Raw genomic sequence first — 27,847 nt, forward strand, 5'->3', positions numbered from 1 at the left:
CGTGGGCAGCTTCCGCACTTTGAGAACACTATACCTGAACTTCATCTCGAGTCTGTGTCTTGCTTTAAAAGAGAGACTTGGTGAAATAAAAGCCAAGAAACCCCAGTTATGACAAGACATGACTTGATCTTGCACTGCTCTCCACCTTTGAGTGGCCACGGAAGAGGCCAGCCAGGTTCAGAGGAGTGCCCAGAAATAAGTTAAAATAACAAAAACGACGCTGTTGGTTTGTGGAAAAATGCTTTATTCTTTTTAAAGAGTCAAGATTCAAAGTGTTTATTGTCATGCGTCACAAGAGAAAAGGCATTTCTCTGTGCAATGAAATTCTTTCTTTGCTGTCCACCCGCAGATGTCGATTAATATATACAATAAAAATAGAACAAATACAAATAGTACAAATAAAATAAAAACAAAGATGGAAAAAACCCCCCCAAAAAAAACATGTTTATCTGAGACACTGCAACTTCAAGCCTAGGTCCACTTCTTGAGCATCACAGGCTGGTCCCTGAAGAAGAAAACAAATAAGCTCAGTTGTTAACAAGCTGTTTATAAAGATCTTTGAGGGGGGCAGATCAATAATGTCTTCAAATTTATCAGAAGACTTATCAGTTACAATCATTTTGGATTACACTCAAATTACTTACTGTGTCATTATCCTGAACATCCATTCACACTGAAGGCCCCTGTGCAGAAAATGATAAAAAAAAAAAAAAAAAAAAAGCTTAAGTGCATGTGATTGATTGATTACAAATCCTGACCTGTGTTAGTGACTCAACTCAGATTTCAATTCTGACTTCATTTTCAGATCAGAAGTCTAACGCACGAAAACTCATCATCCATGAACCAAAGGGAAAACACATTTTCTGTACTTCATATTTCTGACTTCATACCTCGCTGCTGGCCGTCCTCCACGAGACTGTATGACACCACCCTGTCCACGTGAAGTGCAGAAAACATCCACTAGAGCAATCACCATCCTATTTCACAAAGAGACCAAAATACCTGGTTACAGATGGGAGCTCAAGCGGGTTGTATTTTTATTTAGTTTTTTTTTTTTTTTTTAAATAAGTTCTTACCTTCGTTTTCTTTGCTCATGCGGCCTAGTCAAGTCCCGCTGCTCAAACGCGCAGTCATTGCTTTCAGTGCTCTAACTTTACACCTCCCCATCATATATGCACTGGCAGTCAGCTGCAATAATAATAACTACAACATAAAATTTCATAGCCAAATTAAACACGACCATGCCGCAGTTCGCTTGCCCAACGCTGAAAAGCATGCTTCCCACACTCTTCGCAGACCGCTGTAGAAAATGTCCCCCGGATCTATTTTATACCACATCCGGTGTCCGTATCGCTTTTCTCATTGGCTCACAGACTCTCGACATTTCCCCTCCTCCACTCGTGTGGATATCTATCCCAAAGTCCAACCCCCACGGTTTTCATTTCAGGAAGAAGCACATTTAACGTCGCATCCAGTGCGGCTGGCTCGATGCCTTTAACGTATCAACATTTACAAAACTATTTATAACACCTGTCTGCGAACCAGAAAGCGGTTTCTATGTAGTCTGCGGCCGCTCGGACCTCCCCAGCTGTCTATCCCGGTTTGAGACCAGAGAATATGGACTGGACAGTGAGCAGTCGGGCCCTGGTGTGGTGCATTTTAGCCCTGCTTTGCTACGCTGGTCTCCCACAAAAGGTAAGAGAGCTAGCTGGTTAAGCTAGCTAAACTTGGAGGACACTAACAGCAAAATTACAGTTATAAACAAAACGTGGACAGATATTTTTCACTACACGGGTGTCACCGCAGGGAGCTAAAGTTGTGTCATTGAAGCCTCTGTTTGTGTGCTTCGTGTTGCCCCAACATTACAGAAGTGAGCTAACACAGATGTTAGCTACCTGGCTGAAAAGCTCTAAAATTGAACTTTACTGGCACCAATTTTACATTTTCAGCGCTTCAGACCCGCTTCGCAAGCGAAAGAAGCAAACATGTTTACATTAACATTTTTGTTAAACATCTGAGTTATTGCGGAAGACGAGAAATTTTGTATTTACATGTTTAGACGTCTTCGTTTGCTTGTTTCAAAAACAGGATTTTTAAGTGTTTTTGTGGCTTGGTGATAAGTTAATACGCAGTATCTTTTACAAGCATCAGCACACATCCTGTCCCTTCACATCCACATCAGTAGCATCAGTAATCGCTGTAGGATATTTAAGCTGCAGAGGTGACAAACCAGACACCACAATGTGATGGCTTGAATAAACATTCTCCAAACGCTGGAGACATTGATGAGATATTACAATTGCAAGCTCAGTTCAAGGTAATGAGAGGTGGCTACAGAAAATGTGCTCCCTCTGTTGTTGGTTTTCTTAAGCTCGAAGGATAACATTGTGCATAAATTAAGCCATCATGCAGAAACACCTGCACTCAGTAACTGCACGCAAGAGATGGATTATGTATGAATTAGTACGTGTGCTAGTGATGTATTGGTATCAAATAACTTCTTCTTCTTTGCAAAAGAAATGGTTCTCACAAAAGCTTTGAAAAGCTGTAATTGGATCTGGGCGTTCTTTTAGTTCTGACCAAAACCCCTATGGCGACCCTCCCTATTATCCACAAACACCAATCCCATCCTCACCTATCCTGTATTGCTAACATCCTGTAAATGAGCCAGATCTCACAGTAAAAGGCTGGAGGCAGAGACCCTTCAGTACCCAGATACTAAACCACTTCAGCTAAACAGGAGATTAAACTAGATTTATAATTCCCTATCATGTCTCAGGTTACTCTCTTAGCCTGTTAAGATGGTCTGTTGGTGTAGCGGGGGTGACGGATGATAGGCTATCTATAGATTCTGACTAACATGTGTCTGAGTGGTAGATATAAATTGGATATTTTCAGAGAATATATCTCTTTCCTTGTCACTGTTTTTAAGGTCAGCTGATTTTTTTTTTCCATTGAGGGAAGGATGTCTCTGACTAAAAGCTTGCTAACTGTTTCAGCAAAACATAATATTTGTTTATAGATGCACTTTTTGTTTTTTCTAATGCCTCACTTTACACTCTGCAGGCTGTGTATAACAACACTATATTTAATACTTTTGTCCTCAGCTGTAGTTTACCCATTGCTCACAAGAACAGCATTTTATTTTCATCCTTATTTTTTCAGTATGGAGACAAGATTAAGGTTTGTTTTTAAAAGAAAATGGATAAAAGGCTGCGAGCTTACTCTGTCTTATCACAGGAGTGGATTGACTCCACTTTGACTGAGCGTGCCTGATCGTGGGCCAACATGTGACATATTCCACTTTGCAGCAAACGCATGGGGAGCATAGGTCCTTCAAACCTTCTTAGACCTGTCTTTGTTACACAGCTCCAGAGGAGAACCTTTATGTCTAGAGATATTACCAGGCTGTCCTTAATCCTAAAATACTAACGTCTGATGTTTTGTCACCCATGCGACTGTAGAGCCTTTTTTGTCATTTTATCAGATGATGTATGTTCTTTTCTTGGTTCCTGTGTTGTTGGTTTTTTTTTTTTTTTTGGTTTTTTTTTGCTTCCTGCACAAAAGCAAGCTGCAAACACAGCTTATTGCTGCAGACAAGCTAATCGGTAGGACTGGCAGAGGTAATTTAGCAAGAAGTTAATTACCACGCGGAGGTAGTTTTTGACTGGTGAACTCTTAATGCAATTCACAAATTTCATTATTCCTCTTCTATTATTATTTATTTTCTAAAATTTATATTCACAGAACCCTCATCCCTCTTATGTATGTGATCCAAAAGCCCATGCTTCACAGCACAGCTTCTCTCAGGGTTTTTACTTAAGGGGGAAAGAAGCGAAATAATTTTCTGTTATACTTCACTGTCTTTATCAACCCTGCTTTATAAAGTCTTTATTGTTCTTTGGCTCCTTAATGCGCTTCTCTGTAATCACATAATCGCCTGAGAGGTCAGATAATAAAGGAAAATACTTGTCTGTCGCAGTAGCCTGTACTCAGACAGCCAAACACATGACTACATCTGCACACATGTTTTTATAGTCTCTCCATGGTCTGCTGCTCTAAATTATGAGCATGATGACGCTAAAACGAACAGGCCATGCTTTCTCTTAATACGCCAGGTATTTGAGGTGTGTATCAACCCAAACAGAGAGGTGAAATAGTTATCAGTATAACCCAGTCTGTTCCTAACCTCTTGTTGTACTGTACTTTGGTTGGCAGAAAGAATATGAGAACAAAAACAAACTGTTTTAACCCCTGTCTGTTGGTTGGTGATGTACTCCAGCATCTTATCAGACATGGAGGGTTGTGATGCATGTAACATGCTATCAAAGTGCTTTGTTTACACTCAGCTGGAAAGCTGCCAGTTACAGCCAGTCCCGTGTTCAGGTTGGTCTGGCAAGCAACAGGCTGTGAAGCACCGTGACACTTCAGTGACTGCTAACAGGGATACCATAAGCATTGTAGTCTGTGTGCCTTTAAGCCATGCTGGGTCTCATTGCAGAAGGAAAAGAAGATCTTTAGAATAAGCCAATCGTTTTGGTTTCACCTCAGTCTTGTAGTATTATGTAACACTCTTGTGCAATAACTTCACATTTCTCTTTTAGAAAAAAGAATGAGGAAATGAGAGGGAGTGCACCAATATTTCACCATTAACTTATACAGCGCTTTATAACTCGCATGCTCAATCATGGCTAGCAGCCAGATGCTGTCTAGCAGATGTCCCTGAAGCTGAATACTGTATCCACCAGCTGATGAATATCAGTGTGCGTCCAAGACTAGGAGGCTAGCAGATGTTTGGAGAGTTATTTGTTTGCAAAACCAAGAGTGCTGGTAAAGGTTACAGGGGGCCTAAAACTGGATTAGTTATGATTTTTCTCATGAGTTCGGCACCCAGTGGGAACTGTCACAGATGCACATTGTTGACACAAATGCTTGTATAGGATAGGTGAGACTACAGCAGGGGTTTTGTAGGCAAATGTAGAAGGACACAGTTTCTTTATGTAGATAGTGTGAAACTTTCAGGGTTTGTTTGGCCTTGGTTTCTGCACAGACTATTAAAGCATGCTAGTGTCTTCCCATTTTTTGAGCAGAATGACTCACAGGAAGAAAGAAGTGAGCGTTTTAACATGGTAAAATTTGGAGTTTAACTGTAATTTGGTGCTTTCCCACTAGTGTAGCCTGTATTACGTTTTCTATTCACTCTTAAAAGTGGGGAAATGCACTCCTTTGTTTCTCCCCTTTCACTAGCGGTGCTTATCTGAGAGCCTCTTGTCTGTGCCAGATGGTAATCTTTGTGAAATGTAGAAGTAATTTAATTGAGTGCTGGTACACGAAGACAACACTTGAAACCTGGGTTGAAGAATATTTATGGTAGTCATCATTAACAGAAAAGTGTTAAGACTCAAGGTTGATCTGGTGACCCCCTCTCAGCCTCGAGTCTGTCAGATCCTGTACTAATCCAAAGCAACCTGACATTCAACCACCCAGAAATTGCACTATGCATTGCTGTGTAATGACCTGCTATTGTATCTGACTGCCTTATAGTGCTGACACCACAGCCCGTAATCTGCCAGAGTAGCATCTGCTGTTTCCTCTGCATTTCCCAGCTTTGCCAGTCGTTTTACAGTATATAACAGTCAGTCCTTCTCTCATTTCTATGTTGCAATAATTTCAGTTAAAGTAAGTCTTGAGTAACATTGTTATTAGCTGTTTAACTGTATTAATAATATTTGAAGCACACGGAAAGCTGAAAACGGTGTCATAATCAAGTAGTGGTTTTAGAGATGTAATTACAGACCAATACAGAGGTGTTAACTGTTAAATAAACTGTTGGATACACTGCTGTTTATATATATATATTTATTTATTCATTTATTTATCTATCTCATCAAATTATCACGGTAGAAGGACTGATCAGGTTGGGTTTGTGCATTTTTCTGTGGGGAGGCAAGCACGTCCACTGGAGTTTTTTCCTGCCAGAAACTGAAAGATGCCCACGACTTGGTTATCAAGAGTGGAGTTTCTAGCATTCCTTAGTGGGTGACTGGAGCACTCTTCACCCACAGTGTTGTTAATTCTGGCATAAGCCAAGTCATGGGGCTGGATTGCTTTGCCACTGTTATGGGTTTTGTGGGTTCAGTTGTTTTCCCTGCGCAGTCTTTCATTTTACTTTCTCTTTATTTTCTCTTTGTATGTACTGGTTTATCTCCTCCTTGTATACTGGCTATTTCTTTCATGTGCTGAACCCATGTCTGTTCTTGTGCCACATATTTCTGAGTAGGAGAAAAAGTTTGTGAAAGGATTAGGTGCCCGTATGGCTCGTCAGCCTACTAGTCATCTGTGCAGCAGGATGTTGAAGCACTCTTCTGAGTTAATCCATTGCGAAATCTGTTTTCAAGTAGAGTGACCAAAAAAATCCCTGAAGTCAATTTACGATTCCCTTTGTGCTCTTGGAGGCTTGGCTTACCTCTAGCTTTCATTTTATCTGGGATTATGGTATATAACGTTTATTTAGAAAAAAAAACTCAAAGAAAAGCTGAGCTGCTGCTGATAGAGGTTATACAGATAAAAAAAAAGCTGCATAGGTGGTGAGTTAACAGTTCGGTATGATATCAGGCAGCGATGACCCTCAATGCTGCTGCAGACTCTGACACATCATCAGTGTCAGTGTGACATGCAGCTCTCTCCAGCCACAGCTTTCTGAGTGCACACAGCCCGACCACTTACAGTCACCATCTTTCTCCGCCTCCTCAGCCAGTGGGCACTGACCTCTGGTACTGCATCCTGTAGTGTGCACAATACAGCACTGGGAGATCAGTTCGACAGAAAGACAGGAGTCTGTATGTTTGACATAGAGCTGGGCGATATAAGATTTTTTCATATCACGATATGTTTTTTTCATTTCAGGCGATAACGATATCTATCACGATATAAGCCAAATAACTATATTTGTAAGATTTAAATGTGCCGTTGCTCACAAGTAAAATGTGAAATAATCAGCAGCTTGTTTTTATTTAAATATTTATTTCCCATAATAAGTTCAACAGGGTAGATGTACTTAAGGAACATGAGACTTTTTCAGATAAATAAAGGCAAATATTGCAAACTACACAAAAGGCAGCCGCTAAAGCGTTTAAGTTTCAAAATAGAACAAACGAAACAGACTAAATTGTCAATTCCACTTAGAAACAAAATATTAATTCTAAAAATAAATCTTAGTTTGTTTTACAGAAGAACAGACAAAATTGACTAACTTTTGTCAATATCAAATAAACTGAGCACTAAAAGGAAATTCTCAATCTCTCCTTGTTGTATAGCTGAGCTTTTCAAACAGTTTTAACAGTTACTTTAGTCTGACAAAAGCCGAATGACGAATTAGCGCTTCCAGTCAGAGACTGAGGCTACGTCCACACGTACACGGGTATTTTTGAAAACGGAGATTTTCCGTTTTCGTTTTAAAAAATAATCCCGTCCACACATAAAGGGAGAAATGAAGGAAAACGCTGCTATGAACATGCCAAAGCAGCAGGTGGAGCTAGATTCCTAACCGTGCAGAAATGTTGGCCAATCAGAAGTCTAGAAGCCTCGGTGGGAAAAAGTAAACAAAGCTGGGGCATAGAAGCAGAACCGAGTCGTATGTGTGGAGGGACAGTAACTGTGTGTATATGTAAGCATTTAAACACTGCAGAGAGTAGAATTAACAGTAACAGTATTGTAGAAATTCATTTCACCGAAACAATAACGTGGCGCACAGTGTGACGTCAAAAAATGCGCACACCTTTGACGCTGCGTTTTCTCCGTTTTTCTAGTCCACACGTAAATGCAAAAACGGAGTTTTCAAAAATCTTCATTTTCAGTGACCAAAAACGCAGTTTACGTGTGGACGAAAGGTGCAAACGCATAGAAAAATCTGCGTTTTCAAAAATACCCGGGTACGTGTGGACGTAGCGCATGCACCAGTTTATTGTATTTCCAGACTTGCTTTCGGCACAATTTACAGTGCACGCTACTCTGTTTTTTGTCAGACTTGAAATAGCCGAAATACCTTCACACTACGGAACTTCTATGGCTCTTCCGTTCGACAATCTCTCCGGCATTGGAACCATCATCTGTTTTCTCTTCGGTAACCTTCGGTCACGCTCGGTTGATTTTTCTAGTCGGCACACTCATTTCCTCCATTACCCGGGCGGTATGGTGGCTGGCTGCTTCCCAAACAAATACACATGTGCAGCTTGGCACTTGTGCTGTACGTAACAAGTCACGTGACGTGACGCTGCGGCTGTGATTGGTTCGGCTCTGCGGTACGTAATTTGGATTGGCTGCTCTTTTTTTTTTTTTAAGAGGACAAGAGCGGCAAGGTCTATCGCGATAGTTTAATTTTTCTATCGAGAAAAAGTTATATCGCGATACATATCGTTATCGTTCTATCGCCCAGCTCTAGTTTGACATCAGACATTTTGTGTTTTTAAATAGTACTATAAAGTAATATTCCACCCTAACTGACTCACCAACCCACACACAGCTCTGACTGATAAGTTCTGGCAGTTTTTGTCTGGCTGACGAGCACTTCAGCTTCCACAATCAGTAGACAAGTAGACAAGCTTCAAACCTCATCATTTCTAGACAAATGGTCCGTTTTCATTTCTCATGCAAAGCAGACAAAATGTAGTCTAAAGTCGAGTTGCATACTTCGTGGCAGCATGACAGTAGATTAACTCAGCCAAAGGCCCAGTTTGATAACCTTTTCACTAAGTAACTTTGGCTGTGGTGGTGAAGATTGAATGGCAAGAAAAATGGTTTTTATTTATTTGGGTTTTTTTGTTAAGATATTCTATCATTCTGTCCTTGATGAATTATGAAATCTGTGAATTGGTTCCAGAAAAGTGTTGCTGCCACTCTTAAAGACTTGATTGGGCATTAAGAGTAAGATTGCTGTACTGTGTTTGCATTCAAAAACTCATGGCGCATCCTGTGGTAGGCCCAATGCTGATTGGTTAAAAAGTTGGCCGGAACAGAAAAGCCAGCGGCCTTGGGGTTCGTCGTGAATAATGCTACGTTCCGGTTATCTCAGAACTTGGGAGTGACTGCACTCATGGGTTAGTGCATTCCAGACAGTGTGGGGAAAGCAAAAACATGATTTCTTGTAGGCTTTTTTTTTTTATCAAGGCAAAGGTATTCAGGTATTGATCGCAATACAGTATAATCCTTGTCCTGTTGCGCTGAAACACCACTACAGCCTGGCCAGTGCTCTGTGTATGGCTTATTTAATGAGTCACAAATACAGAACAGTACTGATTTAAAGTTTTACAGTTTTAAGTTCAGGGTTGCCATGTTGGATTGTTAGCTCAGGGTTTCTGGGGGCTTCTTCGACTTTCCAAGCGGAAAATCAGTTCAGGGGGCTTTCTAGATTCAAACTTTGACTGGGAACTCGGAAATTCTGACTTCAGACTTTTTCTTGGAACGCACCACAACCATAAAAAATAATAATCAAAAACTGTATTAAAAACACAGGCATTGGGTGCAGAACAAACTTTCTATTATTTGTAACACCCGTTTTCTCTTTAGCTGTTTGTATGTTTTACCTTTGCGACTGGCTGAAGGACCAACAGCACAAACCGTTGTAGCCCACAGCCCACATGCTTGTGAAACTGGCTTGCAAAGCTTCCTTGGCTCCATGTGGGACCAATGTAAATGCATGAAAAAGCCATAAGGGCTTATCCAGTAACCTTCCCCCTGTCATCAACCCTGTCAGCTTCTTTCTTATTGCGTCTTCTGCTGTATTGATTTGAAGTTCATTGATTTTCATAAGGGTGGCAAACTCCCTGGGGCAAATGACTGCCATGCAAGTTCTAGCAAAGGCTAGTTATTGCAGGGTGATGATGAAAGCATCTTTTTGAAGGTGTAACATTTTCTTCCGTCTGATGCCTTCGTCTTGCAGTGTAAACAATTTCAACATTTTCCTAACGTTTGCTTCAGCCGTCTGTGCAGATAACCAGTGTCTGACTGCAAATGAGATTGCAGTTCTTTCCTAGTGTCTGATTATGATTATTTTATTTTATTTTTTTTAACTTTGCAAATGTGATAATTTTTATTTGCATCAACCATACATAACTTGTTGTATTAAGAGCTGTTTGTGTTTGTGCTCTTTGTAGGGGCTTTGCAGTGGCAGCACAGTGTCGCTTCCTGAAAGCCTGCTCTTTGTGTCCACCCTGGATGGAAACCTGCATGCTGTTAGCAAGAAATCAGGCTCTATTAAATGGACTCTAAAAGAAGGTAAGAGGAGAGGACTGGAGTCAGGTTTAGGTCTTTGTTTGTATTTTTCTCTGTTCAGCCCCATTAAAGCCCTGGGTTTTTTGTTTTTTTTTCCAAGCAGCCACAGGAAAAACAATGTATCCTGCTGCTTTTGAAAAAGAATAAAGAAAGTGTCAGAGAGGTGCCTCAAGCTCATTTTATTTATGTCATGTAAGCTGTTTTAGAAAACAACAATAAGACGTAAACTTAATAAAATAATTTAAAAAGAATGAGCTACAGACAACTATTCTTGTCATTTTGTTTCAGTTTTATTTTATTTTATTTATATAGCGAATCAGAACAGCAGTCGCCTCAAGGCGCTTAAATATTGTAGGGTAAAAGACTGTAATATTGGAGAGCCAATCAAATGACCACCTTTTATGCCAACACTTGGCAACAGTGGGAAGGAAAAACCCCTTTTAGCAGGAAGAAACCACAGGGATAGGCAGCAATCTGCCAGGACTGCTTGAGGGTGGGGGGAGGAAGATGGGACAAAAAACACAATATCCATGAATTGCACACTTCATAGATAATACTTGGCTTCCTTGTTAAACTGGCCTGTTGATTTGCAGTACTCCTTATGTGTTTTCTTTCCTTCTTTTATGAATGCAAGGTTGTGCACTTTGTCAACATATTAACACTAGGATTTAATTGTAACATCACATTGAATATTAGGCAATATTTAAACCCAATTTATTAAAATGGTGTAATGCTGTCTAGGGCTTATTTATACTGGTAATGACTGGAACCATGTGAACAAACTAAAAGCAGTTAAAAGACATCTATACCTATGAATTATATTGTCAGAATAGTTATTGACAGGTGGTGTTTTCTAGGCTCGAATCCTATTTTCAGTCCCTACTTGAAGAGAGTCTTTTGAAAGGCTCCATTATGCATGAAAACTGGTTAATTATTAACTGAGAGAGGGGAAAATATAGCCTGTAATCAAGGTCGGAGTGGGCCGGGGTAAGCAACGTTGCCGTACTGCACATGCACCGTGTGCAGTGATTACCATGTTAATGTACGAACTGTATGTTTGGGAGTTGTAGTAGATAAGATACACGAAGGGATAATTGGAAAACATTCAAGAGACATAATACGTGAGAAAGTTTCCCTGTTTTCTACATACATTTCTGATACTTTTCTGACATTTTTAAGATTGGTAAAAGTAGAGATGTGGGCCTGTAAGTCCGTCAGCTACCCCAATCATTAATAATGAGAGGCAGAAGCTGCCTCCTCCGCATCCTCTGTTTTTCTGGAACAACTACTGAATATAAATGTAACCAGTTTTGTTCCAGGCTTTGCACACACCTGTTGTTGTGCGTCTGTCAGGCAACTGTAATCCTGCATAACGAAAAGGAGGCAGGAGTCTTTTATCTACACCAAGGCAGTACAAGTCAAGCCACATGCTTGCACGTGCACATGTCCCCTTACTGTTTGCTTATTACTCCGTGTTGGCTTTGTAAACATATACTTGTATTAAAGCCGGTCAGGGGGTAACATCCTTGTATGTAGCACAGAAAAATAAATTGTTTTCTCCACACCCTCTGTAACCACATTGAATGAATGCTCGTACTGTTCTTTAGCACCTCCATATAATCTGTGCTTACACCCTGCTATTGTTGACCCCTTTGGGTGCTTCCACAGAGATCAACTCCACCTGTTCCACACCCTGTATGTTCACAGTGTAAGGGAGGTGTGTGTTTAACCTGTTTAGATGGAGGCTTCACATTTTGACTGTTGTGTGTCAAGGAAGCACACTGGTATTTTAAAAGTTGTTGTAGTGGCTGGCCGTATTAGTGTTTTCTCTTTTTTTAAAAGGGATTTTCCCTTCTTTTAGGGAACTGCTTGTTTGTTTGTGTGACATGGAAGGAAAATAAGATGTGATGAGAAAGTGACTGAAATGATGACAGCAGTAATGTTTCTTTGAAAATGAACCATCAATTTGTGTTTTTGTCAGATTAAATGATACGAATGCTTCTGTTTCATGTCATGTTCATATGAAACTAATTTTCACCTCTACTAAACAGCTTTCCACCAGATAGTCCAAATGATTGCATTAGTAGTAATACAAAGAGCTTGAAATATTTACTAAACTGGCAGAATTTCAGGTGGGAAATGCCCTGAAAGCTTCTTAATGCCTCTGTTTCCTTAGCAGGGCAGGAGTAAAAAAAAAAAAAGATTCTGTTTGCAGGATGAGCTGAGGAAATTATCACAGTTGTAATTATTTCCAATAAAACAATCACATTTTGTGCCTTAACAGTTGGTGTTTATTTGTCTGATTTATTCACTGAAAGCTGTTTGTTGACATGACTGTTTGCCTTTGATGTTTGCCACGGGGGAATCCATGTTCATTTGGACTGTGTGTCCTCTGCGATTTTAATGTCATCAGTGCTCATGTCATCCTCTTACTCAACCGCTCCTGGCAGTGCTTTTCATTGTTGGTTGATATTCTTGTCACTCCTGACTAGCATCTTCTGGTCTCGCTTCACAGATCCAGTTCTTCAGGTCCCCACGCATGTAGCAGAGTAAGTATCTTTGTGTTCACACGCATCCTTGTGTATTGTGTTTAACTGTCAAAAGATGGATGCAAATAATCATGGCAATCTGTTGAGCTCATCTTGAGCCATGATCCTGATGCCGTTTTTCTTTTTTGCACCAGGCCGGCCTTTCTGCCTGACCCAAATGATGGCAGCCTGTACTCTCTAGGCGGGAAGAACAACGAAGGCCTCACAGTAAGAGGAAACAAACTTATCACACACTATAATCTTGCCCCCCCCCCCCTCTTTACTTCTCACTTCTCTGTTCAGGGGAAAAAGTATCTAAAAGTAATACTCTCTCATTTTAACTTGCAGTTGTGGGGATGCATAGATTCCATATATTATTTTAGGATTGCAGATTAATATTGTTTTCTAATGTTCGTTCATTTTCCTTAAACAGAAATTACCCTTCACCATCCCTGAGTTGGTCCAAGCTTCTCCCTGTCGCAGTTCTGATGGAGTCCTTTACATGGGTAAGGTGCATTCATAAATAAAATGATTAGGACACTTTTGATTAAGCTCAGTGTTTTATTCTCGTGGCTGTGTGCAGTCCATGTCCTGTGTATCACCTTGTCTAGCTGAGCTGGTGACGTTCTGGCCTCATATCACAGTGGTTTTCTTTTCCACTCAGCCTGCTGTCGTTGCCTCTGCTCTTTTGAATTTGCAACAGTTAGCACAGAAAAGGTAATCTGCTGTGGTTACTATGTGTCATTGTTAAAAGAGAAGCGGCTGCCATTTGCCTCCCTGTGGTCATTATCAGTGAAGTATTTGCTTTCATTTAACTGACACTGCAGCCAGAAAAAGCATATTGGAGCTGATGAGTGTTACAAATTCTCACTACTTAAATTTGTTCATGTATGAATTTTTTGCAAAGTAGATTTTGCAGTTATCAGGGCCAAACAACCGTCCCTCTTTGTCTGCTTTCTGTCAATCAATCAAGCCATTTTCTGTATTATGGCTTTTGTATTGATCTATAACTAGCAATGACTGGCATTGCTTCTACTCCCTGCATTGACAAAGTAGGCGAGGCAAGGAGTCCGTAAGCTGCTTATTGAATTACAGAATGGGTAACACCCATTTCTGTCAATCTTTAAATCCATATTGTTTTCCTTGGACAGTTTTCTTTACATGAGGCAAATATACGTTAGATGTTTTGCACTCTCTCCTGCTACACCTTTGTTTCCGTGTGACAAAACGAAGAGTAGGAAGTAAAATTGGAAAAGCCTCATGAGAAGGTGCCCTCTTTGAGGACGGACACACACAGTGGTAGTAAAATAAAGCAATAGTGAGAATTAAAGTGTCACGATTGGATACATAAAACCCCGCCTATGAATATGTAAATATGAAATGCAACAACAGGTTTGTAGGACGTGATTATGAAATCGCTTTTGCAAGGAGCAGTTTGAATGTTGAAATCTTGGTAAGTAATTGTGTTATGTGCTCTCACACAGGTAAAAAGCAGGACTTGTGGTATGTGGTGGATCTGTTGACTGGTGAGAAACAGCAAACCCTGACCTCATCCTTTGCTGAGATGTTCTGCCCCTCTTCATCTCTTCTCTATCTGGGACGCACAGGTAAAAGCAAAACCAACCCAGCAACACAGTTAACTGACACAACAATAGTCTCTGTGGTTCATCCTGTTCAGTTGTTGATTTTAATCAACTAAGTTTATTTGTCTTGCATACTCTGGTAAGCCCAGACGGTTTGCAAACCATTGTTTGCCTCTTACTCATCCAATCTCCAACCTCGCCTGAAAGAGTGCCATCCCCTGATCTGCCCTTGCAGACTTTAATGTCTGGGTTAAACAGGATGTTATGGTCCAGCAGAGGTAGGCATTTTAGTGCTTGTCTGCCGACAGTGAGCTCTGTTGTGAGATGGGTGCAGTGCGCAAAATATGTAGTACAACCTGTCTGTGGGCCACTCTTTGCTTGTACTGTTGTTGGTCTGTGAGCCAGCAGGCTGAGAAGAGTAAAGTTACAACATAAAAAAAGCTGATGTGAAACAGTGTTAATAACAATGAAAAGTGTCACTGCAGTCACTGTCTATGCTTTTCATGCAGTTCTCCCATTCCTGGTGAGCTCTGCTGTTTCTCCCTGCTCTATTCCACCCCAATCCAAGCTGGAGGAGTGCAAATTAGTACGTCTGGGGGTGTGTGAAAACCCCCTCTCTCCCCTCCATCTGAATTTTATACACAGACGGGCACATTTGCAGGAGCATGAAAGCTTTAGCTCTAACTATAACTGCAGACATGGAACTAGAGTCCTGCAAATCTCATCCACCCATCCATCATCTCCTACTTATCTAGGACTTGGTTGTGGGGGTAGCAACCTAAGCAGAGAAGCCCACACCTCCCTCCCCCCAGTCACCACCTCTAGCTAAACCTGGAGAACATCTAGGCATCTCAGTGTGTGCGATTTTGATAACCGCCATTAATCCTGAACATGGTGTGAAGTCAAAACTTAATTTGTAAACACAGCATATAAGCTGACTTTTCTTTCTTTACATTCCCATTGTTGCAGAGGAAGTTGAACACCGCTTGACATCTTTCTTACCACCTGAAATTGGTTAAAAAAAGGCTTTTAGTAGGTTACTTAAGAAATCTGTAAAAATACTTTAAACTGCATCCCTGTCAAAAGTGGTCATCACAGCAGGCAGCTTAGCATATTTGATTTGTGAATATTTTCTTTTTGATTTGTATAAGCACAAAAATGTCTTCCTTTTGTGAACATATCCCTGCTGTTCATTTCTCCGTTAGAGTATACCATCACCATGTATGACACCAAGAGCAGAGAGCTGCGCTGGAATGCCACCTACTCCGACTACGCCTCCACCCTCCCTGACGATGACACCAAATACAGTAAGATCCTTGGAACGTCTGTGTGTGTTTTATAGCTTTAGTTTCCAACAGACTGACTATAACACGTCTGCTTTTTTCTTTTTTTGTCTTCCTCAGAGATGGCTCATTTTGTGTCCAATGGCGACGGCCTTGTGGTGACCGTGGACAGCGAATCTGGAGATGTCCAGTGGGTCCAGAACTATAACTCTCCGGTGGTGGCCATGTATATCTGGCAGCGCGAGGGCCTCCGCAAAGTGGCCCATACTAACGTGGCCGTGGAGACCCTACGTTACCTCACTTTCATGTCTGGAGAGGTCGGCCGCATCACGCAGTGGAAATACCCATTTCCTAAGGAGAAGAAGCCCAAGAACAAATTCATGTAAATTATGCTTTTGTATGCTTCACTGCTAAAGTGGATATTGCATGCTGCTTCCTGGAGGTCAGAATTGTTTCTTTCTGAATATTGTTAGAGCCAAACTGATTCATTCAGTTTCTGGAAACAAGCATTGGCTAAGAGTTCTCTCAGGCATGTTTCAGCATTTTGTGTGAATCACACTAAGAGGGTGGAATCAAAATATACTTTTATTTATCCAGCCTTTGATTGCGTACTGTTTGAGTCGAGACATGCAATATCTAAGTGGCTGCCAGAAGGCCCGAGGCCTGTACTATGAAGCAATTTAAACATACCCAGAAGTGCAACTGTCCACTAATCAAAGAACTGGGTGTTGGATCTCCAGCTTGCCCTGATTTGTTACCAGCATGTAAATGTGCTTTGTAGTTAAAACGACTTTTATGGGGCTTTGTTAGACTAAAAGTGTTACGTAAATGCAGACCATTTACATCATCATTTACCAAAAGCAAAATGGCAATCACACAACGGTGGTTATCAACTCTGGAGGTCAACCCAGGTTTTCCAAATCTAGCTGCGAGCACGTCCACATAGTATCAGTGTTGGTCCCAGATAACCTGTTGCAACGGCTGAGGTGAACATTATTCACAAGAAAAACAAATCATCTGAAAAGTGAGCAGTTTACAAATAACTGCCGTATCAGTGTGACATCATTAAGACAAAAGTAGATCTAGATAGTTTCAGCCTCATTCTTTCTGCTGCAACCCTGCTATTGTTAAACTCATGTTAAACATTTAGGGGCAAGTAAAGTAGAAATACAAAAATATAATTCAAATAGTATGCAGGCTTGTTTACTGTCTCACTGTCTCAAGTACTTTGGTGCATTAACAGGTTGTGTAACGTCTTTACACTGACATAAAGGGGAGTTTCACTGACCCGGCTCACTTAAGATCAAAGTGTTCTGTATGTGGCCTTTGATGTAAAATGAGTTTGACATCCCTGGTTTAGACCATGATGTTCTATTTTCTACTTTTTTTAAAAAAAAGATAACTAATTGTTTGGCAATGATTTTACATGCACTGTTCTTTTAGCTTAAACACAACTTGCTCCAGAGCCGGTTAAATCTGCAGAGTAACTAACGTACCACAGAAACAAGTGACCCGCCTCCAAATCCCTGAAAACCCAGGGTTATACCAGAAGCCTCCTCGCTAACCTAAAGGCCAATTGTGTATTACAAGCCTCTAGTTTCAGCTCTTGTTTCGCACTCTTGTATATTTTTACGTCTTGCATCAACACCTGCTGATGAAAAACATTCAACGGGTTTCAGTACCTAGATCCTCTGTGAAAGTTTCGCCTGTATAGAGAGGTGATTTCAGGGAACTTGTTTTTTTTATTTTTTGGAAGTGGTTTTAAATTTTTCATGGTGTGTAGATTCTGTTGTTAGGTTGCTTTATTTTGACTCTGCTATTTGTTTTACAGGGCTACTTTGTATGTGGGCAAATACTCGACCAGTCTGTATGCTTCTCCCTCCTTGGTGCACGATGGAGTCACTGTGGTGGTGAGTGATGGCTGCATTTCTGTGTTCATTTCAGTAAAACATAAGTTGTGCATGACAGAGCAAAACATCAGTCAACCATCCTAAAAGGTGATCTCTCTGTGTCAGGGTTTTTTAATCTGTCTTCATTGTAGTGAGTGGTTTTTTGGAAGGAATGTTAAAAAGCTTGTGTGGGTACATCATGCCCATGTTTTGTCTTAGCTTGCCTCAGCTCAGGTCATTTTGACTCACAGGCCTTGACTCCGTAACATTACTGTACTCTTGGGCTTACACAAGAAGCCCATGAGGAATCTGCTTGATTACTCTGACTCGCTTAAATGTTTGTATTTGTGTTTGTGTATGTTTAGCCTCGTGGCAGCACATTCCCCATGCTGGAGGGCCCGGATAGCCAGGAGTCGGAAGAAGACAAGGAATGTGTCATCACACCCAGCACCAGCGTGAAGTTCAACGCTGCGCTCCGTGAGCGGAACCAGGTCAACTTTATGAGGAACTACCTGCTTCTTATAGGTACTACGCCAGTATAGAAACCAGACAGTAATATTAGGTCTAACCTACTAGCTTGTTTTATTTTATTTTCTTGATGCAATCAGGAAGCGGGTATCACACCTTTTGTTTATGTGCTAAGGCGTGTAAGCTGGTGGGTTTTGCACACAGGTTTCACACAGTTCAGGACCTTAAATGATCCCGTGTTCTTTCAGTGAAGATTTTGAGCCGACACTGCCCTCTGCTGGATACATTGTGGACCCACTATAGGCTTTTCTTTGCATTGAAACACAGGCAGAAAATTATAACAGTTGAAACTGGTTTCTAGGTGAATGTTCATGAGTTTCCTAATGATAATGATGACAGTAGTGATATTTTAAAAATATTCTTTGTTTATCAGGTCATCATGAGACGCCTCCAGAAGCTCACACTAAGATTCTTGAAAAATTCCCCGACAGCTTCCCACGCCATCAAGCTAACGTCATCCCACCAACGACTGACAAGAAAGTAGAGGAGGTTTGTCAGTGTGTCACCCATTAGTTATTTTAAGGTTTTATGCAGAATTTTAATAAATGTACTCTTGCTTTTCTGCCTTTTTCCTAATTTTTGTGTCTCTTTGCCTTCATGTAGAAGGTTAATGACAGCGGTATGGATGATGGGCCCCCTTCAGCTGTCCCTGAGACGTCTATCCAAGAACCTGGGACTGGTGGCCGCGCTGTGCGCCCAGAGGCCCCGGTGGATTCGATGCTTAAAGACATGGCTACCATCATCTTCTCCACATTCCTCCTGGCTGGCTGGGTTGCCTTTGTGATTACATACCCCAAAGTAAGTCAGTTACAGCCTTCCATTGAGCTGTTGATCATTTAAGATTAACTGTGAGGTTTAAAAAAACTATTATGAAAGAAGTAGGAAGAAAAACCTAAAGTGTTTCAAGTTGATTAGCGATAAAGCATTGTATTAGTTTTTAATAAATTATGGTAATACATAATTAATATTTCCCATTTCTAACTAGTTCAAGTGGAGCTACTGTTAACGATTTTATATAAAATGAGGTTATAGAATAGAGGAAATGGAGCCTGATCAGTTTGTTTTTTGGTTATGATCACACTTTTAAAGATTTAATTTTAGCTTTTGCATCTCTCAGAACTTCTAAAATTGTGCACTGGCTTTTCAAACATTAATTTCTGAGAAATATTATAGATGATTTTAGAGAATTTGTTAATCTCCAGATTGCTACTAAATTGCTTTTCACCATTGGTTCAAAACCAGAATGAACAGTTATTGTCACCTAAAATAGTTGCTAGGTGACAACACACATTTACACTTAACTGCTGTGTTCACATCACTCACAGCTACCAATCAGTTGACATAGAGCGTTAACACATTATTTGTCTTCTAACAGAGTATGCACAAGCAGCAGCAGCTGCAGCACCAGGAGTTCCAGAGACAGATGGAGGAGAGGTTGGAGATGCTGCAGAGGCAGCAGCCTTTTCCACCTGCAGAAGTAGGCATGGGTTTGACTCTAGAGAGCGACTACCTGGAGGTGGCACGCACTCGCTCCGAATGCTCAGACCACAGCAGCCCCAATGTCACCCCTCGTGCCTCCAACCACTCCAACTTGTCTGTGTCTGAGCTGGGGAGCTCAGCCAATGAGCACGAAGATGGAGGTAACGACTGGAAAAATTGCAGCCACACTCTTTAGGCTTGTTCAGCACTTTAATGGTTTAATCTAGCTTTCACTGACCAACATTTGTATTATCAGAAGCAGACTCCAGTGTTGTCAGAGTGGGGAACATAACTTTCCATCCCAAAGAGGTCCTGGGACATGGTGCTGAGGGGACTATTGTGTACAAGTAAGTTAACCAGCTAGTGGTTATTCACAGTGGTGGTTTTTTAAACTGTAAAATGCTGATGACCAATGTTGTATTTTTACCATTTCTCCACTAGGGGTCAGTTTGACAACCGTCCAGTTGCAGTGAAGAGGATTCTCCCAGAGTGCTTCAGCTTTGCAGACCGAGAAGTTCAGCTGCTGAGGGAGTCTGATGAGCATCCAAACGTCATCCGCTACTTCTGCACGGAGAGGGACCGTCAGTTCCAGTACATCGCCATTGAGCTGTGCGCTGCCTCCCTTCAGGAGGTAATCGCTGGCTTTTTTGGGAGTATGGAGAAGCTGATTTTAGGTTTCCTTAAAAGTGCCTTATTCCTGTGTCATTTGCATGTAGTTGTCTGAATTTAAGACTAGCACAGGATGGTTTTCATTGTCACTTTCTCACAACAAGCACAATAAAGGACTTCCTATGTTAAAAATAATTTCGCAAAAAGTGTCAACTTTTCACAAAACTCTTATAAGTTTCTGATTGTGCTAATGGCTGTCCTTCATCTCTCTAGTATGTGGAACGAAAGGATTTCAATCGTCATGGACTTGAGCCTGTTATGCTTCTCCAGCAGACCATGTCTGGACTGGCCCATCTGCACTCCCTCAACATTGGTATCCATCACTGAATACAAAATAGTGTTCCTGTTTTCATTGTCATTAAGTTTTTTGTGTGCCTAAACAACTCTTTCTGTCTTTTTCTTTTTGTCCTCGTATTTTTTCTTCAGTCCACAGAGACCTGAAACCTCACAATATTCTAGTGTCCATGCCCAATGCACACGGTCGGGTCCGCGCCATGATTTCAGACTTCGGCCTGTGTAAGAAGCTCGCAGTGGGCCGCCACAGTTTCAGTAGGAGGTCTGGGGTGCCCGGCACTGAAGGCTGGATCGCTCCAGAGGTCCTCAGCGAGGACTGCAAAGACAACCCGGTGAGTTGGTGGTAGTTCTGCAGCTCTGTAATTATTACTGCAAGGTCAACTCTTACTGTTTCTATTGGGGAAATAAAACTTCCAACCAATGCAAGTTTAGCTAATACTTGATATTTGAAGTGGATGCTTTTGAGAGTAAGGTGAAAATTTTTTCAAAGGATTGCAGAGCCCAATCCAGGATTAATAACAATAATACTAATATATATGTTGCAACAATGCTTTTAAATTGGTGTTAGCCTACATGCTGGATAATTTGTGTAAACAGAAGAAACCTTGTTGATGATGATGTTGGTGGTTATGGTTCTGTTTCATTATATACACAGCTGTGACCTCCTCTTTTCTTCCTCTCTGTCCCTTGTAGACCTGCGCAGTTGATATTTTCTCTGCTGGTTGTGTCTTCTACTACGTTGTGTCCCAGGGAAGCCATCCTTTTGGCAAATCACTGCAGAGGCAAGCAAACATCCTACTGGGCTCGTACAGCCTGGACCATCTGCAGAATGACAAACATGGTGAGGATTCAGCTTCTGGTTTTGGTAAAAGTAATGCAGGTTAAGTCAGATGATTGTGTTGTTTGAGGACTTTGGGGTTTCTCATTTTAAGGCAAATTAATTTAAACCTTTGAAGATTTTCCCAGTGTGTCCACATAGTCCTCTCAGTCATGGAAAGGTTTCTTTAAACAGCACATCCTGATGGACTTCAGACCTGCAGACAAGAACTGGTTCATTCGGACGAGAAAAAACAAGCAGATACAAACTTGACAACATAGCCGAAACATATCACTGAAAGTAAAAAGAAATACACGTTTAAGGAGATTCATATTCAAATTTTGGACAAAACAGAAAGTTAGAAAGAGGAGCAAAAGATGCAATATTTAAGCCACAGAAGTGTCTTTGAAAAGAGTTGTTGTTGTTGTTGTTTTGTTTTTTGTGTGTGTGTCTTTGTAATTGTATGTGTTAAGAGGTGTGGCACATTGTCAGAACTGCTATGTTTATGTCTTGCCAGGTGACATTGTAGCCAGAGATCTAATAGAGCAGATGCTGAGCATGGATCCCCACCGGAGGCCTTCGGCTGAAAGCGTTCTTAAGCACCCTTTCTTCTGGAGCCTGGAGAAGGAGCTGCAGTTCTTTCAGGTTACTCTTGTTTTTACCCTACCTGGTAAATTTCACTGCATGTTGTAAAAACGACTCCTCTGACACTGTTCCTGATGTGGTGTAAACCTTGCCAGTATACAGTGGTACTGCAGACTAGTCTGTGTATAGACCCTGAACTTCCTTAAAATGTTCTAAATGGTGTAGAGCACATGTGTCAAACTCAAGGCCCGCGGACCACATCTGGCCTGGCGGACATTTATATCCGGCCCGCGAGATCATTTTATATAGATTTATTATTATTGTTATGCATGGCCCGGCGATATAAGGCGCTAATAACACCCAAACTACAGATCCCATAATGCAGCGCTGCAGCCTCCTTGTTGAACGCTAGGCTAGCTGGGAACATTCTCGCGTCAATCAAGTCAAACTTCTGTTATTGTGAAGCTAGCCGCTCACAATGGTGGAGAGAAAAGTTGATTCTGAACGGAGCCTTTCAGCACCGGTGGGAGGCTGAATATATGTTTACAGACATTGCCGGTAAATCCGTGTGTCTTATTAGTGGAGCTAATGTGGCTGTAATTAAGGAATTTAATTTAAGACGGCACTACGAGACAAAACATCAGGATGAGCTGAAAAACCTAAATGCAGAAACTACAGAAAGTAGAAGAGCTAAAGAAGAATCTGACATTTCAGCAGACGTTTGTCACCAGAGCAAAATCACAAAGTGAAGCTGTTGTGAAAGCAAGTTTTATTGTAGCAGAGGAAAAAGCCAAATCAGCGCGGTACCACTCTGAAGAGCTGCATGATGAAGGTGTGCGACGTCTTGTGTCCAGACAAAACGCAGATTTTGGCAAATGTGAGCCTGAGCAGAGACTTATGTCAGAGTGTAACCGACACGAAACTGCCCTGAGACAAACTTGTTGGACTTACAAAAGATGGAGCGCCGGTGTTGTGCGGTGAAAAAAGCGGACTAGTCAGCAGGATGCAGTACAGATGCAGGAGAACTGTACCGGCGAGTTAACAGCATATCACTGCATCAGACACCAGGAAAGGCTGTGTGGTAAAGTCCTAAAATGGAGCATGTAATGATCACCGTGATGCAAACCGTAAATTTGATCCAATCTAAAGGTTTAAATCACCGTCAATTTCAGTCTTTTATGTTTAGATTCAGAGTTTGCCGACATTCCTTATCATACAGAGGTCCGTTGGCTGAGTTGGGGAAAAATTCTCAATAGTTTTGGAGCTCAGCAAGGAAATCTCAGTTCATGGACATGGCATGTATGATGCGGTGAAGCTGTCACAAATGCACCAGTGCAACTTGCCTCACTTTCCCTGTTGCCAAGTAATGTTGAACCAAGTCAGTGCAACAGTGTTCCCAAATGCGCACTTTGCTGATAAACTGAGCGCACGGCGCTTTGGTGACTTTGAAGCACAAAAAGAGAATTTACAGTTGAAACTGCACCTGTGCAGATTCAGATGGAGCTACATTCTAATGGGACACTCGAGGGAAAGTACGACCCGCCGGGTTTATTAGTTCCATTCCTGAAGCAATGCTCAGCTCCGTCTACATGCGGCTCGAACCTTGTGTATGTTTTCATTTATTTTTTCTGGTTTTGGCAGCATGTTCATATTTCTAGCTTGCATAATTTTGACAGGATATATTTTTATAAAAATATTTAAAGTTAAAGTTTATTTTTTTAAGTTTATTCTGGAATTGTATACCTGTCTGTTTTTATTCATATTTATGTTTAAAAAACACTGTTTTAGTGTGTTCAATAAATGTTTATCTTGTCTGGCGACCTAAAGTGTGCCTTGAGGTTTGGCCCCCTGTGCAATTGAGTTTGACACCCCTGGTGTAGAGTATGTTCAGCTTCCCTTTTTAATAATAAGCTTCTGTATAAATTTAAAAACAAGTGCTTTTGATTACTGTGATATTAACTTCTACAATACATTTTTTTATTTAAATAATGCAATAATATTGTCATTGAGAACAACACTCCAGACTGCCTGCCATATTATATTCACCGGGTGTTTTTTGTTTTTGGTTGTTTTCAGGATGTGAGTGACAGGATAGAAAAGGAACCGCTGGACGGACCAATTGTGAGACAGCTGGAGAGAGGGGGGAGGACTGTTGTCAAGGGTGACTGGAGAGAGCACATCACAGTGCCACTGCAGACCGGTATGAAACTGACTGTGCACAAACTCCTGAAGCCTCTTTTTGTAAAACGTTCTTCTTGTTTGTTGTGTGAAATTAGACTTGACAGTATTACACGTTACACAGTGACACTTGTACCAGTTCATCTTACAACTTGTTTAAGTGCCTCACTGTATGTTCAGTTGCATGCAGCATCCTGCTGCCAGAAAACATTTGAGCATGTGGTTAATTAAGCATGCTACTTCCTGTCAACAGCGCCATTTGACCCAGTATCACAACAACAGATTCTCCATGGACTCTGCGCTCATTTTTATTGACTTATAAAAGATTTGGAACAGATATTAATGATTAATCCAGAGATGATGTAGATAACAAAGGATTCACATTTAATAAAGATGAAATGGTACACATACCTTTCTACATGTTTTTAAATACAAGAGACACTTGGAACCATGCTCAGTTCAAGCTACAGCTTCACTAGTTTCAGGACTTCCTTTGTACTGATTCTGTGTTTAGAATTCATTTTTATGATCGATGCCTGAGCTCTGAGTTTTCCTTGTGTGGCAGATCTGAGGAAGTTTCGCTCCTATAAGGGCGGGTCAGTCAGAGACCTGCTGCGTGCAATGAGAAACAAGGTAAGAGTTTTTCCTTTATAACAAACAGCTTTGTGCTAAAGTGAGCCTGTTTTGCCACCGTCACATTCATGGCTGACCTTACTTCAACAGAAACACCATTATCGAGAGTTACCCACTGAGGTCCAGGAGACTCTGGGCTCCATCCCCGATGACTTTGTCTCCTATTTCACCTCCCGCTTTCCCCACCTACTGATGCACACCTACTTGGCCATGCGGACCTGCGCGCCTGAGAGACCATTCCTGCCTTACTACTGCTCTGCAGAACAGCTTGCTAAGACACAGGCCCAGTTAGCTCACCATGGGCCGCAAAGACATAATGAGCCATGCACTCAACACCTGCCAACACACACATCCACAGCTTCCTCACCACCCCAGGAGTCTACACATTTGTCACTGCCGGAGCAGGTGTGTCACACAGCAGCTGCTGAATCAGTGCCCTCATCAGCACCGGAGCCCATATTGTCACATATCCCGGTTCAGACAGTGCAGCCGGCAGAGCCAGCACCGTCCACACAGACTGACTCACACAGTCAGACCTCAGAATCAACTCTCAGGCAAAGAGAATCCAATCAGCCTGAGGTGACCCCACTGACAAATCCTCCTATACTGGACAACAAACCAGTGTGAACTAGACTAGAGCCAGGTGGATCCAGCTCAGATGGGAGCATTGCCTTAAAGTGTGAGGGAGACAAAAGGAAAGGTTGGACTCCTGGTTGTGGCTGTGCTGTGAGTCGGTGAGGACCAGGCCTGCAGCGCCTGGGATTCACCACCAGACGCGGCCGCTGCATCCTGCATTAAGTGCCTTCTGCTAACCTGCATTAAAATGATCCCCAGCACGAGACTGTCCACGAGCCACCCTGAGAAATCCAGCAGGTGTTGGATGTTCTATTGTAGCCAAACTGAGTGAAGAAAGCTTTTAATTTTATTACGGCATGTCCAAAAAGGTGTATCTGGTCTCCAGTGTGGGGAAACGGGTCCAGATGTTGTTGAACACTTGGGTAGTTTTATTGTGCAATGTTGTGTACGTCTTGGTGAGCCTGTTCTCTGCACAGATACTGTATGTATATTTTTGTACAGACCAGTTCAGAATTTGGATCATTGATGATAAATCACTTGATGTGGCCGTTGTGCCTTTTTTTCCCCCTTTTTAATATCACTGTGCTGTATGTGTACAGATGTTTTAAAATTGACTATGCTAAATGTGCTTGATTCCAGTTAATGCTGCTGCTAGACTGCTTCTCTTTTGTCAATCAAGACTATTGAGCTGACTCATTAAGAGTGGGCTCCTCCAAAGGGTGTTCAGAGTGACGTCTGGATACAGTGGGGTTTTTGTAATCCTCCTCTTTATAGAGTCAAATTAGGAGTTTGGAAGTCAGGCTGCAAAATGCTTGTGTAATAACTTTCAGGGGTGTCAAAGTGAAGTTAATGACTTGCACATTAAATTCTGTTTTTATACTGATATTTTGTGTGTTTTGAGTGTGCTGCATGCCACAGTTTTGTAAGGTCTGTCATATTTGTCTACAAACTGTAAGTTTAACAGTTTCACCTGCTGTTGCTTCAGGCAGCTGGTGTTGTCTGACTTAGCAACAGAAACTATTAACTCTGAACCTCCTTTGGCATTATTATCAGCACAAAAACTGTGCGCCAGGAACTTAATGGCATGAGTTTCCATGACTAGCAATAACATGTAGGTGCCCCACGACCTTTGTCCATAGTGTATCTCAAAGGTTGGAAACAAAAGCCAGAAGTACCTGATGTTACCTTTCTAAGATGCTTCATGTAGTGTTCAGGGTATGAATGATTTGATGGCCTTAAAGTACAGAAGATGTAAATATTATTTTGGGTTGCTGTGCTTATACTACTACCACTGGAAAGGTTCACCTGATTTTGCCTAATTTCTGAATTAACCATCAGAAATAACACAAGACAAACCTGCAGGTATGACAAAGATGTGGGGCCTGCACTACTTTTATGATCCTTTAATGTGTAATCATAGACATAGAATCTACCATCAACAAAGGTACAAAGAATTAACTCAAATAGTGAGCTGTCAGTAATTTTCATTAATAGCAAATGGTTGATTTTACCTAATTCAGTGAATCCTGAGTTTAAAAAAAACAAAACAAAACAGTAAAAACATCAAATCATGTACACCTTTTAGCTTTCTGAGCTTTCAGTGTCAGCATTGTACTCATAAAGACCTTCAACATCAACATAATTCAAAATGATCAATTTCCAGTAATGGAATACAATCCCTCTCACAATGTCTAATAAAAATAAAAATTGTTTCCTGGAGCCTGGAGGTTTTTCGAGACCCAAGTAGTTCAACTGCTTCCTTTGGCAGGTCCAAATCTAATTTTGGATCAAGTCATTAAATTCTGGCTGAGTGAATAACTGGGGAGCAGATGAGCTACTGGATTTGGATGTGTAGTGAAGTATCCACAGTCGAAGGAAATTTATATCTGGATCATGTTTGCAATTGCCACTTCTGAAAAAAAAAAAAAAAAAAAAAAAAAAAAGTGATATAATGGAGCAAAACTTATAAAATATTTTTTGAAGCCACCAACACAAAATTAGTAAAGACAAGGTGTTGGATTTCATGCTGTAAATATGATGCAGGGCAGTGTTATTTATAGCAGCTGCCCTGTAAACACATTCTTGCACATATGCAGTGGATATTCACCCTGGTTACTTATGAAAACAACTTGGTCTCTTTGCAAAGCATAAAATACACAAATCCTGTTTATCGTAATGATGTGGATATTATTACTAGGCTTTAGTAATAACTCAGTTTTTTGTTTGTTTTTTTAACACGTTTAAGGTAATTTGCTAGTGTATAGTTTTTAATGTTTAACTGACATGAGCTGTTTTGGTTACTTTTCTCAGGCTGCTGGTGACAGACAGCCTCTCCTTGGTTGAAGCTAAGGTGTGGCTCGAATAGTTTACTTATTATGGTGACATTATTTGTACTGCTCAGGTCAAATCAATCCAATGTCACTTCTTTTAGCTTTTTGTGTTCTAAGTTTTAATGTTGACAGTGGTTTGGCCACAACTTACGGCTGGGCTAAAGCAATAAAACAAGAAGCATATTTGTCATTGAAAGAGGAAATGT

At 41.1% G+C, this 27,847-nt stretch overlaps 1 protein-coding gene and 1 long non-coding RNA gene across 2 annotated transcripts; one reads left to right on the forward strand and one right to left on the reverse strand.

The window, feature by feature from the left end:
* Positions 1 to 223: 223 nt before the first annotated feature.
* On the reverse strand, positions 224 to 1,363 carry LOC309704775. The gene is made up of 4 exons (XR_014276370.1): positions 1,077 to 1,363; positions 891 to 977; positions 645 to 683; positions 224 to 505 (listed from the first exon to the last, which is right to left on the reverse strand). It is a non-coding gene; the product is annotated as an uncharacterized lncRNA (long non-coding RNA).
* A 52-nt stretch (positions 1,364 to 1,415) lies between these two features.
* ern1 (endoplasmic reticulum to nucleus signaling 1) lies at positions 1,416 to 27,831 on the forward strand. Its single transcript, XM_082530146.1, has 22 exons — positions 1,416 to 1,695; positions 10,152 to 10,272; positions 12,785 to 12,818; positions 12,953 to 13,025; positions 13,231 to 13,303; positions 14,282 to 14,404; positions 15,586 to 15,687; positions 15,784 to 16,045; positions 17,495 to 17,573; positions 17,918 to 18,077; positions 18,454 to 18,569; positions 18,684 to 18,878; positions 19,456 to 19,720; positions 19,816 to 19,906; positions 20,001 to 20,190; positions 20,442 to 20,541; positions 20,655 to 20,854; positions 21,216 to 21,363; positions 21,857 to 21,984; positions 24,001 to 24,124; positions 24,668 to 24,735; positions 24,826 to 27,831. Exons 1-22 carry the CDS (start codon positions 1,618 to 1,620, stop codon positions 25,360 to 25,362), a joined length of 3,267 nt encoding a protein of 1,088 aa, XP_082386272.1. The 5' UTR covers positions 1,416 to 1,617; the 3' UTR covers positions 25,363 to 27,831.
* Positions 27,832 to 27,847: the final 16 nt, after the last annotated feature.

The sequence above is a fragment of the Aulonocara stuartgranti genome (assembly GCF_965226115.1).
Source record: "Aulonocara stuartgranti genome assembly, chromosome: 4".
In the NCBI taxonomy this organism is placed as follows: domain Eukaryota; kingdom Metazoa; phylum Chordata; class Actinopteri; order Cichliformes; family Cichlidae; genus Aulonocara; species Aulonocara stuartgranti.